This window comes from Girardinichthys multiradiatus, chromosome 7 (assembly GCF_021462225.1).
Source record: "Girardinichthys multiradiatus isolate DD_20200921_A chromosome 7, DD_fGirMul_XY1, whole genome shotgun sequence".
Classification (NCBI taxonomy): domain Eukaryota; kingdom Metazoa; phylum Chordata; class Actinopteri; order Cyprinodontiformes; family Goodeidae; genus Girardinichthys; species Girardinichthys multiradiatus.
In genome coordinates, this window is record NC_061800.1 from 11,552,210 (window position 1) to 11,570,665 (window position 18,456).

General features: G+C 38.4%; 1 protein-coding gene across 6 annotated transcripts in view; it reads left to right on the forward strand.

Moving 5' to 3' along the window:
• LOC124871734 (MAGUK p55 subfamily member 4-like) overlaps window positions 1–18,456 on the forward strand; it is a 51,827-nt gene that overhangs the window by 24,613 nt on the left and 8,758 nt on the right. For 3 of the 6 annotated variants that reach the window (XM_047371245.1, XM_047371243.1, XM_047371242.1), the window contains exons 2-12: window positions 1,834–1,900; window positions 2,917–3,038; window positions 3,115–3,192; window positions 4,035–4,118; window positions 4,205–4,336; window positions 7,703–7,784; window positions 7,868–7,953; window positions 13,210–13,281; window positions 16,523–16,719; window positions 17,686–17,744; window positions 18,178–18,237. In XM_047371245.1, coding sequence (XP_047227201.1) covers window positions 1,870–1,900; window positions 2,917–3,038; window positions 3,115–3,192; window positions 4,035–4,118; window positions 4,205–4,336; window positions 7,703–7,784; window positions 7,868–7,953; window positions 13,210–13,281; window positions 16,523–16,719; window positions 17,686–17,744; window positions 18,178–18,237 — 1,003 coding nt within the window. In that variant the 5' untranslated portion in view covers window positions 1,834–1,869. Of the gene's footprint in view, window positions 1–1,833; window positions 1,901–2,916; window positions 3,039–3,114; window positions 3,193–4,034; window positions 4,119–4,204; window positions 4,337–4,658; window positions 4,942–5,317; window positions 6,468–6,500; window positions 6,533–7,702; window positions 7,785–7,867; window positions 7,954–13,209; window positions 13,282–16,522; window positions 16,720–17,685; window positions 17,745–18,177; window positions 18,238–18,456 lie in introns of those variants that run through there. The other 3 variants (XM_047371246.1, XR_007039104.1, XM_047371247.1) reach the window with 3 other exon arrangements.

Here is an 18,456-nt window from a genome sequence, read left to right on the forward strand (position 1 = left end):
GATTTTCAAAAGCAAGAATTGGATTTATGGTTTAATTAAGTGTGGATTTACTCTAATCCTCACATAGTCAAAATGATACATACCGGTTCAAATACAAGCTTGTGCTCTAATTTTGTATAGGTATTTGACAACTCTTCTTAGCTGAATTGGTAACATTCTTTTAAATTGGTTGGTGTAGTCCCTACATTTTCAGTTGTATTGATATCAAGACTGTTCCAGAAACTAAATGTTAGCCTGCTTTACTCATTCTAAAATCAATCTAAATCTGTCTTTGGGATTAATGCCCTGCTGGAATACCCAATTTTGTCCAAGTTCTGATTATCAAACACATCAGATGAAGGTGAAGAATTTTTAAAGGTTGCTGCCTTTCTTTATTATTTCATCCACTACTACATCAGCACTACTAACCGGAAACCTTCCCCTCAGCATGATGCCACCAACATCATGCTTGACAGTTGGTACATGGTTCTTCAGCTAGATGTCTTACTGGCATTTGATTTTTAATTGAAGCCTCCTGTAGTTTCAAGGGAAATAAAATGTGAGCCAAAAAAACACTAAAGAATTGATGTGCCATTAAATCCATTTGTTCCAAGTAACCTATGTCAAAAATAGTATGAAGCACAAAAGCAACATAAAATCAATTAAAAGAAAAAATGTTTCACTGTCTTAGTTTTGCTACTTTTGTTTCACACCTCACCTTAAATGCATTTGGGCATGTTATACATTTTAAATAAAAGTAACATTTCTGGGAAAAACAAAGTTTTCATACCTATCAATACAGTCAGCAAAAACCATCACTCATTTTGTAGAACCCTGTCTAGCAGCAATAAGCTGAAATAGTAATTTTCTGTCTGACTTTACTGGTCTCTGACATGGTTGTGGATTAATTTCAGCACTCTTTTACATTAACGAATCTAATAACCGTACTAAATGGAATCGTACTGCCATGACCTTTAACATACTAACGGAGGCCTTAAAATGGGGCTACTGTTTTGTTTTTCAGTTTTTTTCTTGCTATGGTCACTGTTTGATATGTTGAATTTGCAACTAACTGTCTTAAGTGTTTTATTGTGTTTGTGATTATTTTTCTCAGTGTAAAATGAAAGACTTCAAATTGTTTGCTAATGATCCTCTAGTCCTCCCAGAGTGAACGTTTTAGAGATTAAAAGGCAGTTAAATATTTTAAGATATAGAAAGGTCTTAGAGAGTGTTAGGGCATTGTGCAGAACATCATTATACTGCAGATACTTGTTCTTACACAGACGTATTGAAGCCAGCAGCTGCAGTCAGTCTTTCCACCTCAATTTAATCTGGCAAAAACAGCTGCTTTAGACTATTAAAAAAAGCTGATGCGCCATCTGTCAGCAGCTCCTGCCAAAAACTGAAATCAAAACCAGGAACCAGGGTGTCAATAGAGTAACAAGAAAAATCTGATTACACTGGAGGACTTTCAGACCATCTTATTGTGATTTACTTCAATCTCCTGACCTCACAGAAAACCTTTGAAAACATGTCTGAAACTAAATTTAGGTCCAGAACTACAAAGCAGAACTGTTGTGTTTGAGGATGCTGAGGTTTTATTACATTATTTGATGTCCATGTGTTGCTTACATTTGCTTCACTTGTTTTTTACTTCAGGCAATATCATGGCTCTATTTGGCACCAGCTGACCTGTGAAAACATGCATACATAAATGACGTGTGTTAATGTGTAAATACAAAGTTTTAAGTTTGTATTATACACAAATATGCTAACCAAATAGGGCATAGGCTACTTGTTCTGTAACATTTCTCTGTAAAGATGTCTGGTAAAATTTGTGTGATTTCTCTATAGGGGAAATAGCAATTTCTTCCTCTAAGGTGGCTCTGGATGATAACCATAAGACAAACTATGGAAGAAGGTGAGAAAACTAGCACACATTTGTGGCTTATCTTCTATAGACCCTGATATAGTTGCCCGCTTTTGTCTGCTGTCACTATATCATAGCTTTAGTTTTGCTTTGATTGTAAACTCAGGCCTGGGTTCGATTACAGTACCCTCTACACTTAATACACCTGGCAAAGATGTGTTAAAATCTTTAAAATAAATAAATATTGTTGTTTTTTTGACATAATGACTCTTACTGTTGGTACTTTGTACAACCCTCTTGCAGAGAGAGATCTTTGACCATTCCTCTTTGACCTTTTTCTAGATAGCTTAGGATCCTGGGTCCTCATTCTTTTCTTCAGCTCAGCCCACAGGCATGTCAAAGGATTTATTTATGGGAAGTGACATGGCAATGAAATGAGGTTATTTTTGTTCAATAATCAATCGCTTTGTTGATTTGGCCTTATGTTTTCCATCATTGTTGTGCTGATTTTCGGTTTTTATCCACTGGCTTTGTATTCAAAACTCTCCTGATATTTCAGAGAGTTCATGGTGCCATGGACTGTATAAAGTGTCCCAGGACGTTTGGAAGAAAAACAGTCCCACAGCATTGTATGCCCTCTACCTATGTATACTTAACAGAGGGTATGAGGTGCTCTGCATCCTTTGTTTCATGCCTATACACTGCTTTGTGTGTGTCTTCTGCTGCTACATGTTAAGGGCCAAGACTTATTAGAATAATGTGTAGGTGTCTGACTACAAAGCCTTCTGTGTGCTAATGATCAATTAAGAGGCTTCATTACAATATAACGTAAGCTGGACATTAGACTAAGAAAAACTAGAAAGATCATAGAACATTGGCGTACTGATGCACGCAAATCTTTTACATAGGTCTGCTTCGACATCCTGATGTAAAAATGTCTTCTCGCTTATGGAGGTGAATTTCTCAGGGAAGCTAATTATGTCTTTTTTAACTTTTCTTCTTTTAACTCAAACAGTAACTAGTAGTGTTATGATGCTTTTAAGGTCTCTGTTATGCTATGTTTGCAGGGGTCAGTGAGGTGTTATCTAGCGTAGTGGAGGATGTCAGTGAAGCCGTCAGTAGAAACATTGATGGTGCTCAGCTTCTGCATGAACTACTCAGTGCTCCATGGTTGCACGCCTTACTAAAGGTAATAGTTTTGCAATGCATCCAACCCGCTATCTAGCTGGATATTGCTTATATGATTTATTTTTTTGCCTCTTCAGATTTATGAGTGCCTGTTGCAGTTTCAGAGATCGACACTGAGCCCACTTCTACCGTGTGCCTCTGGACTGTCACTTGAGGTGAGTATCAACAACATTAAAGTTCAAAAGATGGCTAAAGCAGTGTTTTCAGATATTACCATTTTCTCTCAATCATTAATTTTTTCCACAAGTTTTTCACATTTGAATCTTAATGGAATAAGATAAGATAAAATAAGACTTTGTGGAAAGAAAGCAATACAAGGTCCATTACAATTTACTCAGGTACAGTTTTCCAAAGCCAGGTAGGGACATACCATAGATCTAAAAGCAGGTGCTCATGATTAGGGGAGGCCAAAATGTGACTTTTTGTCCTACATGCAAAATGCTATGGTTAGAGGAAAACTAATACTGTACATAACTCTGAGCTATATATGGGATAATACTAGAAGAAATCCTGTTAAGTCGCAAAAGATCTGAAACAGGGGCAGACGTTCACCTTTTAGCAGGACAATCTTTCAGAAACAGCCAGAATTAAAGTGAAATATTTAAGATCAAAACATATTCATATTTGCCCTAATTCAATTAAAGACTTTTTTTCAGACTTTTGTCTGTAATCAAATGATAATCTTTGGCAACATTTACAGATGTTCTCCATCCAATCTGGCTTTTCTTGAACTATTTTGAAATGAAGAATGGTCATAAATCGGAACACAGATGCACAGCGCACATTTTAAATTTCTGTTTGGAAAAAATATGATCCTTTTTCTTTTATTATGTGATGGTCTATCACACAAAATCCTAATAAATACACTGAGTGTTTGCAGTTTCAAAATGAGGGGTAAGTTTGCGATGCGCTCTTTTCCTTGTTATAATAATTGAGTTGTTGTTGTCAGAATGTTGGGGAAATGTATGATTCACTATCCATCTTGCTTGTTCATCAGATCATGGCCATAATACAAAGAGCACACCGCCCTTCAGCCGAAGCTTGTGAGCTCTACAACCTCCTCAGCTCACCACATGTCCAGGTTTGAACTTAGATTCAACCAAAACCTTCATCTAACTCAAATTTGATGTCAATTAAAGATATTTGAATAATATTTGTGTCCACTAGGCCTTCCTATCATCTCATGACAGTGTGGCACAGTCTGACTATTTACCTCTCCTTCCTCCGCTGCCTGATGAGTTACCTGAGGATGAGGAAGCCATGAGGATTGTTTGTCTTGTGAAGAACAACCAGCCTCTAGTGAGATATGAGTTTTGCTTTTTTTTTTTTTACTCTGGAATTAAGCCTAATGGAGGGCAAATAAAATGTTTTAATGTTTATTAGCTGACATACTGCCTTTTTTAATTTAGCCCTTCATGATCCAAATGAATTAGAATGTTTCTGTTGTACCGCTAATTCTTCAAGCAAAAAAAAATCTTAATTCTTTGTTACATAACCTTTATTCTGTTGAGATTGGGATGAAGTTGTTTGGAGTTTATCATGTGACCAGATTTAGACACAAACATTGAGTCTAACAGGGATCTCTTCAAACCCTAAAAAACTGAGTTTTTTGTTCTTCAAGAGTGGAAAGGGTTGTGGAAGTGTAGAAGATGGAGTTGGAGTGATCCATAGCCGACCCAAGTTGGAGTGCTTCGTCCCCACAAGGAAGGCATGGTCAGGGGAGGAGCTCAGAATGACTGAGAATAAAGCCATGCCTCTGCCCCCCCTCGGAAATCTTCCATGCCACTTTCTTCCGTGGTACAAGTTGACAGGAAGTTGTCATTTATGTTCACAAAACACAGAACTTTGGAAGCAAGGGCTCAACCACTCAGCTCCGGCTGTCCTTAATCCAGACACATGTTCCGGTAAGAGAAGGATGGGGAACCAATCATTCTTTTGTCTGTAACCAAGCTTAATTGTCACCAAAGTCACAATGGTGAAAATTCAGCCCATCACTCATCATACAGATCATCATTACATTCATCCAACCTTTTTGGCATTAACTTTTTACTGTTATTCCATCTTTATCATTTCTACATCAAAAAGGAACATCATTGGTGCATCAGACATGCATTTTCATGTCAAGCGCATTCTCATTCTTTTCTTTATTACGGTTTTGCCACCATGTAAACTTGGAAAAAATTATTTCAGTGCTGTGGGAACGAAACTTCATTTGTTTTGTTGTATTTTCTAAACTTCTGTACTTTTCTTCTTTTGCTCTCACCTGCTGGTTTGCTTCAGAGAGACCCAGACCCAACAAAGAAGACGATGCTTCTAGCAGAGGAAGCAGTGATGACTATTCTTACCCTCCCCCTCCTATCCCAGCCTACAGTGTCAGTCTTCCCAACTCTCCCCTCGTGTACAAAAAGGGAGCTCCGGGAACAGAATCAAGGAGCATTCCTACTTCTGATCGGGCCCCTGTTAGAGTCCACACAGCACCAGCTATTCTTGCAAGGCAGCACTCTAGTTGGCAGCAAGGAGTCAGCACTCTCCCAAATCCTGTCCGGCATCGGCAAAAAGAGCCTTCAAAGAGTTCATATATACTTAACCCTTCTGTGTTGCATCCCAACCAACCACAACAGCTGCAGAATACCTCTCAACAGCACCAACATGAACATTATCAACCTCCTTCGGCTCCTGGGTTCAACAAAACCTGCAGCTTGGGAGAGCTCAGGTCTACTGTTCACACCGTGGCCAACAGTATTGAGCACAGTAGTCAGGATGCACGCCACCTAGGACAGAAAATGGTGGCAGCAACAGAAATGATAACGGATCACATGGAAGAGAATGTCCAGGCCCTTAACCTCCTCGCTGAAGTGGTAGATAAGCTCCAGGGGATTGTTGTAACCAGAAACCACTCGGAAGCATCTCCTCCATACAGGCCCAAATCAAATTGTCACCCCACACCACCTCCAAGAGTCTCTTCGTTATCTCCAAAAGTGATTCACAAACCTCCCACACCTTCTCTATGGCCACATTTGCACTCCCCTGCTTCCTCCAGCTCCACCTCTTCTTCTTCTTCATCCGCCGGTTCCTGCGCAGATGGTTTTAAGGGATACCACTGCCCAAAAGGACTGCATGGAGGAAACAAAACCAGCAAGCATTTGGAAGATGCAGACAATTATAGACATTTTCAATTCAACAATGGAACAGTTACAAGAGCTCAACAGGAACACAAACAGGACTGCAACATCACGGGCTACTTAACAACGAACAAAAAAAGGAAGAAAAATAAGCAGCCAAATTGAAAACATGTTCTACATCTGCTGTCTGCTTTGATAGAAACAGACTAAAATTGATTTAGCAGGTCTTGTAAACCAGCTTTGTTCTTAGCAAGTTTTTCATATGTCATAAGTGAAACAAATTCATAATGAATTTTTCTTGCCATGAATTGAGATGGGTTTTTTTTCTTTCACTGGATCAGCTGAAGGAAGCAAAAGGAAAATAAATTAAAAGGTACACAAAACTTTTATTTTCCCTAATTTACTGTAATTGCAATGATTGTTATTAAAATCTTTGCACCTTCATGTTGGCTCCATTTTACAAGTTCTACTTATACTAAAACTGCAAATGCTCTTAGAGTGGAAACTAGCTTTCAAAAACTTGGGATTGTTTTAACAATTGGCTGACGATGTTATAATTACAATATATTGAAAATGTATACAAACAAGCTGTTCCTGACCATTTTTTTATTATGTTAAATATATTTATTCCTCCTACTTTTCTGACGCAAGGTCCAAACAAATTGTTTAAAGATCCCCAGAGGTGTACCTTCCCAGATACCTCTTCCAGCTCATCTGAAGGAGTCCTAGGTGCTCCCAAGCAAGCTGTGGGATATAACCTTAAAAGAACTGTAAAGACGGGCTCCCCCATAAGGTTTAAAGCAAGTGTTGCACACTTTATTGCTGTGAACCAGCTGCAAAAAGGTGTAGCTAAAAAGGAGGTCTAAGATGTCAGCAACTTCTAGTAGTACCAACACAGTCCTCCACCTGTCACTACAATCTATATGGCAAAAGCATTCTCTCATAGCAGCAACCAAACGCCCAGAAGGACTAACATGGGTTCTGTAAAAACTCCCTACTAATGACTTCCACTTCACATATTTCAAGCTCATCGGATACAAATGATATATTCAGCATGACTAGGAAGCATATTCCACAGAAACCCCACCCTGAAGCAAAATGTTCTTTTTCAGGCCTGAATGAAAGTTGTTTGATGATAAAAGAAGAACCAACTTAATGCCAGGCAGGTGCTGACCATGTTTACTGATCATAGGAAATATTTGACATTATAATGTGAGACATGGTGAGCTTTGAGATGACCCAAAAAACCTACAGACGAAAATGCTTCGAATTGGACATTCCTTCTTTTTAATGGTATTTGTTGGTTGGTTGCACACTTTAACCAACGCCCAAACTTTTGGTAAAAAGTATCACACTCTTTTAAATTCCTTCCTTCCTTACTCTTCCTTCAGAAGCCATTCTGACTGTCATCATTTTCTCAATAAGTGTCTCTTTTCTCCCACTACACTATTGCCTTTCTGCTTGTTTTTTACTTTCCTTTGCTACAAGCTTTACAGTAGCTTCTGAAGATATGACAGTTAATTAATTTCAGTCTGTCTGTCAGGGGGCGACCATAAGGAGGGATGCAGTAACGGGAGACATCTACATTGCCCGAGTGATTCATGGAGGACTGGCAGACCGAAGTGGTGAGACAAAACTCTTCATAGCTGTCTGAGAAAGAAATGAAAAAGCAAAAATTTCTATGAATTACCTCTGATTTGTGTTTCAGGACTCCTTCATCCCAGTGATCTGTTAGTGGAGGTGAATGGTAACTCAGTGGTGGGGCTGGAGCCAGAAAAGGTCATACAGATACTGGTAGGTTTGTCTAAATGTTAATAAATCTGCCTATTCATGGTTGTAGCCAATTGAAATCGACTGGAACTTTAGGAGCTTCACACTTTTACAAAGCAGCCAACCCACTGATCACAACTAAAAACATTGTGTAGCCTGTAAGACACTGTGTGAACTAAGAAGCCACTTTGACTGGTTAGCAAAAGAAGAAAAGGACAAATAAAAGCACAGCATAATTTACAGAAAATTGCTATTTTGCTTGAACATAAAGACTGCATCACATTAATTCCATTTCATCATTTTTGGTTTTTGCCACTCTAACACTCAATTTATCTTAAAAACTGGATTTTTGATGTGTTGTAAAATTCATTCAGTTTTGCGAAATAAATCAGAAAATTATTTGGCAAAATGAAAATTAGATTTTTTATTTACTAAAGCATTGCGTCATTTACTCCTACTGATCAATTAACCTTATTTTAAAAATGAGGCTACATGTTGACCGTATTTAGACACGATTCAATGTTGGGTCCATACACAGCCCTGATATATACCTATATATTTGAGTTCAGACCACATTTAGACTGAACAGTTTTGGCAGGATATGTTAATTTATATGTCTAAACCACTTGGTTATAATTTTCATAAGTACCACAACTGAAGTGTGTCAATTATACAGAAATGCCAGCAAGCACTCACCAAAACTAAAATAAATCTTTGTTTTATGTAGTATAATTTCATCCTGTTTCAATTTGGGATGGTATCAGTGTGCGGAAGACTGTAATTATGTTTCTGAGAGACACAGAGTTGAGGGAATTGTAAATATAAAGACAAATCTGCATATTTAAACTGTGCTGGTGGCTGGAGAGCTTTAAGAAGTCACAAAAGCACCAAAAACAATATTTAAAGTACTGCCGGCCTCAGTTGCTGTCGGTAAAGCTGCGGTAGGTACAGTTGAGGACAAAATTATTAGCCCCTCTTAGAAATTGTAAATGTTTTTTCAATAATTTCTCAAGTGCTGTTAAAAAGATAAAAACATTTTTAACACAGCTTTTCTTAGTTTCTTAGTTTTATTTTGGATGCTTTACTTGGAAACAAAACTATGTCACAAAACCAAAAAACTATTAGGGTCAAAATTACCAGCCCCCTAAGAACTGACCTTTTTATTGAGCCAAAGCAAAAACCACTGTTGTCCAGTCATGTGCTTTGACTCTGTAATGCTCACTTTTAAATAAAAGACACCTTCAAGCCAGACTGAAGTACGCTAAGGAGAATCTGGAAAAAGATTGTGCATACTGGAGGCGTGTTCTTTGGTCAGATGAGACCAAACCAGAGCTCTTTGCCCATAGAGAGAAAGAAAGGAGAGGCGTATAACCCAAAGAACACCATACCCAGAGTAGAACATGGTGATGGGAGCATCATGCTGTGGGGATGCTTCAGTGCGGGAAGTTTGGGTATCTCGTTAAGGTCGGAGGAATTCTGAAGAAGGAAGGATATGTGAATATTTTGAAAGAAAATCTTAAGCAGTAAGCAGCAAAGCTTGGTCAGGGTCGTTGCTTTGTCTTCCAACATGACGACCCGAAACATATGTCACACCTGGTGAAGAGCTACCACTAGACAACCAAAGTAAACGTTATTGACTGGCCAGCATAAAGCTCTGACTTGATTCCCATTGAAAATCTGTGGGGTGCACTGAAGACCAGGGTCCAAGCAAGAAGACCATCAAATCTGGAGGAGTTTGAAAGATTTGTGAAAGAATGGTCTGAGATTCTTCTGGAGATGTGTCAGAGACTTGTCACAAACTACAACAAATGACTACATGCTGCAATTCAGGAAAAACGATTTCTAAAGGACTATTGGCATCAGGGGGGCTGACAATTTTGACCGTGGTAGAGTTTCGTTTTTTGTGGAATAATTTTGTTTTGGTTGTAGGTTCAAAGTAAAATACAGGTCCTTCTCAAAATATTAGCTTATTGTGATAAAGTTAATTATTTTCCATAATGTCATGATGAAAATTTAACATTCATATATTTTAGATTCATTGCACACTAACTGAAATATTTCAGGTCTTTTATTGTCTTAATACGGATGATTTTGGCATACAGCTCATGAAAACCCAAAATTCCTATCTCACAAAATTAGCATATTTCATCCCACCAATAAAAGAAAAGTGTTTTTAATACAAAAAACGTCAACCTTCAAATAATCATGTACAGTTATGCACTCAATACTTGGTCGGGAATCCTTTTGCAGAAATGACTGCTTCAATGCGGCGTGGCATGGAGGCAATCAGCCTGTGGCACTGCTGAGGTCTTATGGAGGCCCAGGATGCTTCGATAGCGGCATTTAGCTCATCCAGTGTTGGGTCTTGAGTCTCTCAACGTTCTCTTCACAATATCCCACAGATTCTCTATGGGGTTCAGGTCAGGAGAGTTGGCAGGCCAATTGAGCACAGTGATACCATGGTCAGTAAACCATTTACCAGTGGTTTTGGCACTGTGAGCAGGTGCCAGGTCGTGCTGAAAAATGAAATCTTCATCTTCATAAAGCTTTTCAGCAGATGGAAGCATGAAGTGCTCCAAAATCTCCTGATAGCTAGCTGCATTGACCCTGCCCTTGATAAAACACAGTGGACCAACACCAGCAGCTGACACGGCACCCCAGACCATCACTGACTGTGGGTACTTGACACTGGACTTTTGGCATTTCGGCATTTCCTTCTCCTCAGTCTTCCTCCAGACTCTGGCACCTTGATTTCCGAATGACATGCAGAATTTGCTTTCATCCGAAAAAAAGTACTTTGGACCACTGAGCAACAGTCCAGTGCTGCTTCTCTGTAGCCCGGGTCAGGCGCTTCTGCCGCTGTTTCTGGTTCAAAAGTGGCTTGACCTGGGGAATGCGGCACCTGTAGCCCATTTCCTGCACACGCCTGTGCACGGTGGCTCTGGATGTTTCTACTCCAGACTCAGTCCACTGCTATGCCAAAATCATCCGTATTAAGACAATAAAAGACCTGAAATATTTCAGTTAGTGTGCAATGAATCTAAAATATATGAATGTTAAATTTTCATCATGACATTATGGAAAATAATTAACTTTATCACAATATGCTAATATTTTGAGAAGGACCTGTAATGTAAGGATCCTAAATAAAACAGAGATTTTTGTAAAAGCTATGTTAAAACTTCATTGATCTGTTTACCGGAACTTGGGAAATAAAAAATAAAAACCTTTTTACATTCTTGTTATTACTGTGACTATGACCAACAGTACTTCAATCCTGTAAGACTCACAATGAAAAGACACATAGGTAGCGATTAGAGAAGTTTATTTACAAATATTTATTTCTTTGGTGCTCGGACCCCGGAGGAAGATACGAACACTGAGAATGACGTGAGCTTGAATAAACAACTTATGAATAGAATTAGAGATGTCTTCCCCTGTGATCCGACTGATGGTGGAGTAGAGGCCTGAGGAGGTAGGGAAATCGGGAGGAGCTAGGAAGCCAGATGGTGGAGATGGGTAAGAGTAGAGTCGCAGCTCAGCTTGAAGAGCGAGGAAGTCCGTGAGTGAAGATCTTTAAAGCGGAGTTTGAATGGTGATTGGCTGAAGAGGAAATGCGGACTCGATGCTGATTGGCTGGAGCGGGGACGCACGGTGGAGTCATTGGACGGCGCAGAGAAGGGGTGAGTTTTCCAGATTGAATTTTCGTCAAAACTCCATAATATGAGACAGATGATCTGTGCAAAAATCTCCTCTGGTTCCTTCAAGTGGTCCTGCTGCCATTTGCAGAAATATACTGCTCCCGGTCAGAACCAATCAATCAGAACCAGCAGGAATGTCTTAGCAGTGTCAGTCACGCTCCTGTACGCGCTGCTCACACCTCCACCACCCCGCACAGCGCATACCGTCTTTCAAGCTCAAGATTGAGGGTGTGCTGCACCTTTGCTAATGGAGTTGTGCTGATGATTTGAGGCCAACATTGTAGTCAAAATATGGGCCAGCTATAGTCAATGTAAAGCATATCGTCGATGTTTTGACCATTGAATGTGCCATAGCTGTTTATCTGCCATCATAGGTGGCGCTGCTTATTAGCCTGTGCGTTCACGGCAGGCTCTGCTGTGGGGAAGGGCTGTAGAGGGAGGGCTGTAGCACAGCAGTGAGCAAGGGGGATGGACCTGTAAGGTGTGCTTGTTCAAATTGTCAGGCTAAGTCCACCGTTTCCTCAGAAATCTCTACTGCAGGTTTAGGGTCAGTTTTCATGGCTGGGCAATAACATTCATGGGAGTTCTAAGCAGAAAACAAAGACCCATCACACATTTGCCAGAAAACATCTTGATGATCAGCATTTGTGGAAGATATTTAATGAAGTGACAGGACAAAAGTGGAGCTTTCTGAAATGTGTGTGCTTGGATACAAGTAGAGTAAAACCAACAGGGTGCCACAACCTGTTATTAGGTTCATCTTTTCATATAGGGCCAGGGAGGTTTGGTTAGCCCTATTTTCCCTTAATAAATAAAATCCTCATTTGAAAGATGCTTTCTGGATTTACTGAGGTTATGTTTATCTGTAAATGGGGCAATTACTTTTTCACATGGAGCTCATGTTAGCCAAGATACATTTTTGTGTCCTATCCTGTCAAACTCAGCTAAAACATCACCAATCAACACATAAGGCTGATTTAGATGTTTACAGTTCTTTTACTGTTGATGATTTGGATGATTTAGACATTGTTTGATTGTATATTAAAACAAAGAATTTCCAATTGCATCTGTTGTAGATATTATCTCAGCACAATTGTCAAATTGTCTTCTAAACGACAAGGTCACAATAATTGCTGAATTCATCGCAGCTAAAACGATATTCATTGGACAGTAGCGGCAGAACTGTAATAACGTAACATTTTTCATTGGAGGCCAAATTGAAGCATAATTTTGACCCGCCAGGCTGTGCAACAACACATCAAAACATATGTGTCCAGTAAAAAGTGATTAGTTAGGTCAAATTTAATTGATTTTTGAGAAATTCCATTTGGTTTTTCACTTTGCTGCTGTTAAATTTTAAATTGTGGCTGGCTTTTATTATTTTGGTGATGGATTTAATTATGTATTAATTATGTCATAAATAACATATGTTATTAATAATTTCATTTAAAAATCAGGTCGGATAATTATTTTTCTGTTGTAAATTTGATGTCTCTAAATGTAACCTTCTGCTGGATAAAGGTGTGCATATTTTGTCATTTTTCACATATATTTATTGTTCTGTGTTTCTCCCTGTCAGAACAGTTCGATTGGAACTATTCTGTTTAAAGTTATTCCAAGGTCCACTCACATCACCAGCAACCAGAAGCCGGTAAGAAAAACCCACTGCACCACCTTGTTTCAGCTATAAACTCAGTCTAAAGAAAGTATTTAAAATAAATCTGTAAATTGTTGACAAATTTAATTGATTCAAGCTGCACAGGGCTCCTTGACATTTAATATGCATGTTGGTGTGTATTAATGTGGCCCGTTGGTAACACAAGGAATATATGCCTGTAGTCTCACACATAATTATTCATCTATACAACATGTCAAGATCGGTTTTTCTATTTGTTTCGCCCTTTTGTTGGACGTTTTTGTATCACTCAGAGCCAAAAAGTCTCAATTTTCAAGATAATTTAATAATGAGTAAAACTGCTGCTCCTCTGCATCAAAAGCAGCCTGCTAAGGTGGGTTGTGCATTTGACCATAATGCCTCCTGGACACCTTTCTTTAGAGGTTTTCTGGACACTCTGAGATAAGTGGTTTTGCCACCTCTACCAGCAACCAGCAGATTTGGCTGTATACTTTGAGTCATTGTCATGCTGAAAGTTAAAGCTCCTCTTTATCTTCCTTCTGTAAGCGGAAACCTGAAAGTTTTGTGCAGTTGATAATCAGCAAGACCTATTGTTTTTTGGGCTTGTTTTTGGACATGAATTGCTTATTTGGGCTTAGCTTTGTTTCCCCTTGCTTATCTCCAAGCTCTACACAATAAAGCGAAACACTAGTGGTAGGTAGTTTGTCCTTTCCACGCCCCAGTTTCCCGGTTATCGCACCCGCCCAAACACAGAGCCACGCCGAAAGAGCCACGCCAGATTCCAGAGTGACAGGGAAACAAGTGACGAGACAGCATGAAAATGAGTTGCAGTAAATGGGGAAAATATGTGAAAAATATAAAATCTGTGTCTTTTTTTCTAAAAGAGAGTTTAAAGAAAGTTTGTTGTTGACTGTTTACTATCATTTTGCTGTTACACATCCAAAATGCACTTTTCTTTCAGTTTCTTTTTCTTTCAACAGTCATCAGTTTAAAAGTATTGAAGTTATTTAAATAATTCAATGTATTTGAAATTTGTATGCTGAGAGTAATTACAGTAATATTGCTGTTGCTTTTGTATAATGCCATAATAAATGTTTAGATTTATACTGTTTACAAGCAGCTGCTATTTTACATAATGTGATGGGTTGCTCATTGGGCCTTTATTGGGCTTGTTTCATAGAGCTGGTTGCTTGTTTCTCTTGGGAGATCTGGCAAGACTAGAGGCTTCATCTGGCTATCTGACTACTGAGAGACAGATGAGGCAATCTTCAGATAGGCAGAGCAAGGGTTAATCTCTAGATATCCAACGGGCAGTAACAATCCTTCCTGGGCAAGGCAAAAGGGAATAATCCGTGGTCATTGAACAAGTTCGATAAGTAGAGCACAAGAGAGCAGGAAAAAGAACACCAGATTACTACTGGCACAGGGCGGTCGATAATCTGGCGAGGAGACAGAGGCTGAGAGGCGCTTAAGTAGTGCAGTGCACAGGTGAAACGGAGACAATCAGGCATGGCAAAGGTTGTCTAGATGAGGCTGAGTATGGTGGCACAAAAACATGACATGAAAAAACATTACTACAATAACATTACAACCTTGCATTATAACACCCAACCTCTTCTTGTAATTGGTAAACAGCTTTTTGCCTGTTTCTACCACTACTTTGATGATTTATTTTTGTGGATGAGATCCAAGTGGAAAGACCTCCTTGTCATCACCCTAATTTTTAGCTCCCTCCATAGATTTTCTATCAGACTCAAGTCAGGAACTTTTCTAGGCCACTCCAAAATATTAACATTACTTCCAGTCTTAAGAAACATATTGGTGAAATTAAAATATTACATTGTATTCAATAAATTCAAATTTGACCAACACTGTGTGTGATTTTATTTATTTTTTTAACCAACTTTAAGGAGGTTGAGATCCAATAATGGGCATCCACTTTAAACATGTAACCTCAGGAGATAATAGATTTGAAGTTAAAAATGTTTCACGTCATGTGTGTTGGTAAAGCTTTAAGCCAATCAGGAAATCGCTGTGCCATCATACAGGAGGGTGAAAGGCAACAAATCTGGGGTAGAGCAGCAGTTGACCTCGGGTTAAGGTTACTTTATTTATAACCAAGCTACCACACACAGCTCAGCTCTAGTTTTATTGAAAAAATGTTAACATAATCAACATGTGATAAATTACCTAAAGTATCATCAACAAATATGTTAACAATATAAAAACAAAGTAATATAGATGGCTAAGTCTGTCCTGTCAATCATGTCATGATTTCTTTTCCCCTTTTATATTTGATTGTTTTACAGCTTCAATAAAACTCTGGGTGGCTGACCAACAAGCATACTGCAAAGCCAATTACATAAAATCAACATAATACGTATTCAGTACAACCCTGCAAAGACAAGCAGGCATAGATATTTAATGGATGGACAAATGTTCTCTAAATTTGCATATTACTTTGTAATCTAATACAGAAAAGCATGAGATATGATTGAGTAGAAACATTGGTACAGATGAGACATTGTATCATGATGACTACCTCATCAGATACAAGGTATGATCACTACCTCACACATGTAAAAAAGGATCGTAGGAGTTTTTGTGTAAACTGGCGACTAAAACATTTGAAAGTAAAACAAAAGTGTATTTACTATATGATTCCACAGGAGAATTTGTCAATGTGTCAATATAGGGTTGTATTTATCCTGCCTAAAGTATTTTTAAATGAGCAGATTATATCCCTCGGTAAAACCTTTAAAATCAAATTCAAAAATCACCCTGACTCTAGAATTGTTAATCATTTTATATTTTCGGTAGCTGTCAAGGTTGATACTATGTAAAACTAGAAAGTTAAAGTTCTATATTGATTAAATGGGCTCTTCACAAAGCTGCTAATCATAAACTTTTGTTTATTACAAAAAAGTCACCCTAACCAATCATATGTTGGGGCAAAGTATTAGTTTGTTATTTCATAAGCATGTTCTTTGATTTTCTTTCTGATAAAATAGAAAAATATTGTGCATTTATCATTTTTAAAATGTTAGTTTCTTACCTCTGATCATTTTTCTAAACAAGTTTTCATCAACTGCTGTCAAGTTTGTGTTTTTTTTTTTTTTTTTAAACAACTTTTATTCATTCCTAATCATCCATAGACATTTTGAACATTTAACATGAAAATGGCAGTGTTGACTTTTGGACAAAAAGAAAAAATCCTAGCTACATTTATTTAAGTATCTTGATCTTTGTCTCTAAGGTGTACATGAGGGCGATGGTGGACTACTACCCCCTGCAGGATGCCTCCATCCCATGTCCAGATGCAGGGATGGCATTTAACAGAGGGGATCTGCTGGAGGTGGTTGACCAATCAGATGCACTGTGGTGGCAGGCCAGAAAGCTGCCCTGTGGGGCTTCCTTCGCTGGTCTAATTCCCTCTGCTAACATGCTGAGGAGGTGATACACACGCACACACACACACACACACTCTCTTGTTTTGCTATATGTAGTGAGGACCATGTGTTGACTCCCATTGACTTCCACTGATTTTCAGTCATTGTCAACCCTTTCTATGCCCTAGCCCTGACAATAACCCTAAACCTGACAATTACCAGTGCATGCCTAACCCTCACCTTAACCTAAACTCAATTCACACCTTAGTCCTAAACCTAACCGTTAGCAAAATAGGTTGTGAGGACCAGCAAAATGTCCTCACTTTGGTACAAATGGTCCTCAATTTGATGGTGATACGGGAAAATTGGTTCTCACTGTGATACCAATACAGGAACACACACAAACACACACACACGTATCTGCAAGCAGTTCAGTCTGCCACCAGAGGGAGCAATTGCTTTACAAAATGTTTTGAGCAGCTTATAGAAAAACAAAACCTTTCAACTTCATATTATCCACATTTCAAAATAGGCCATTGTTGGATTTCTAAATACTTCAAAAAGAGTCAAGAGGCATTCAGTATTATTTCTTCTAGCACACAACTTCTACTTTTAAACTTTTTCACATAACTTCTTTTATACTTTTTTATATTGCTTTAGAAGCTGATGGTAAAACATGTTCATTGATAGTTCTGCAATTAGCTAGTCATACTTTTAGAAACTCTATTACTGCTCTTTGGGCATCTGTGAAGTAGAAACAAATGTCCATTAACTCATATCTGCATAAATCTAAAATTACTTTAATAGCGTATTTCGGCTCCTAACAATCTTTCACTGAAGTATTTTTGTTTCTTTGAATAATTCAATTCTTTGACTGAAATTACATGTGCCTTAACTCTTGCATGACTATGACTGCATGATTTGTACTTCAGTATTTTATAACGTTGAATTTTTACTTGGTAGCTACTGGTTGTTTACAGCTACAGCTGTAATTATTTACCTATACGTCTCTCTATTTTTTTCTTCACAGTAAACAGAAGGACCAGTGGTGGTGTCAACCATCCCACGTTCATAGCTGCATCAGGCCTCGTGAGAATATTTATCATTATCTCTAAATTAATGTAGATTTGTCTGTTCCTATTAAGACCTGTCAGGCATCCATTCAGTTTGTTTACACCAGTTTAATCAGCTGTTCTCAAGTATCCAACACATGGATTAACAGTTCCTAACTTCAGTCTTCAGTAAATGCATAGCTGCTGCAAACAGTCCACATGATTACAAAATCCTCATTGGAAGAATGCCAATAACGCTCACGTAGACAGACAAATACTCTTGGCAATATACTGTATATACGGTTTACTTTGTTTCAGTGAAGTTTGTTACTAGTCTTTTTAAATGGTGTACAACATAATTTACCATGTTGCATTACAGGTATAATTTTTAATTATCTAGTCAAAAGAAACAGTCACTTTTCATCACTGTGCAGCTTTTCTTCATATTTCTGCCTGTGTTGCATTTAAAGAGCAGTCTCATCAGGTGTGTGTTTCCTCCCTGCTTACTGAAGATAACCTGGCTGATAATGGTGAGTGTCACACCTGATACTACAGTTCTGCAACCTTTGCCACATTGAGTCACTGCACAGTGTTTAAGTGAAACATGTCAGAGGAAGATGGAAGCAGCTGAAAATGTTTTTACGTACCTGTGTAATTTCACTAAATACTAAGCGTTATACCTGTAAAGGTTATTTGCATATAAGGAAAAGCATTTTCTATGATCATCTCAAGAACAAATGGGTCTTTCA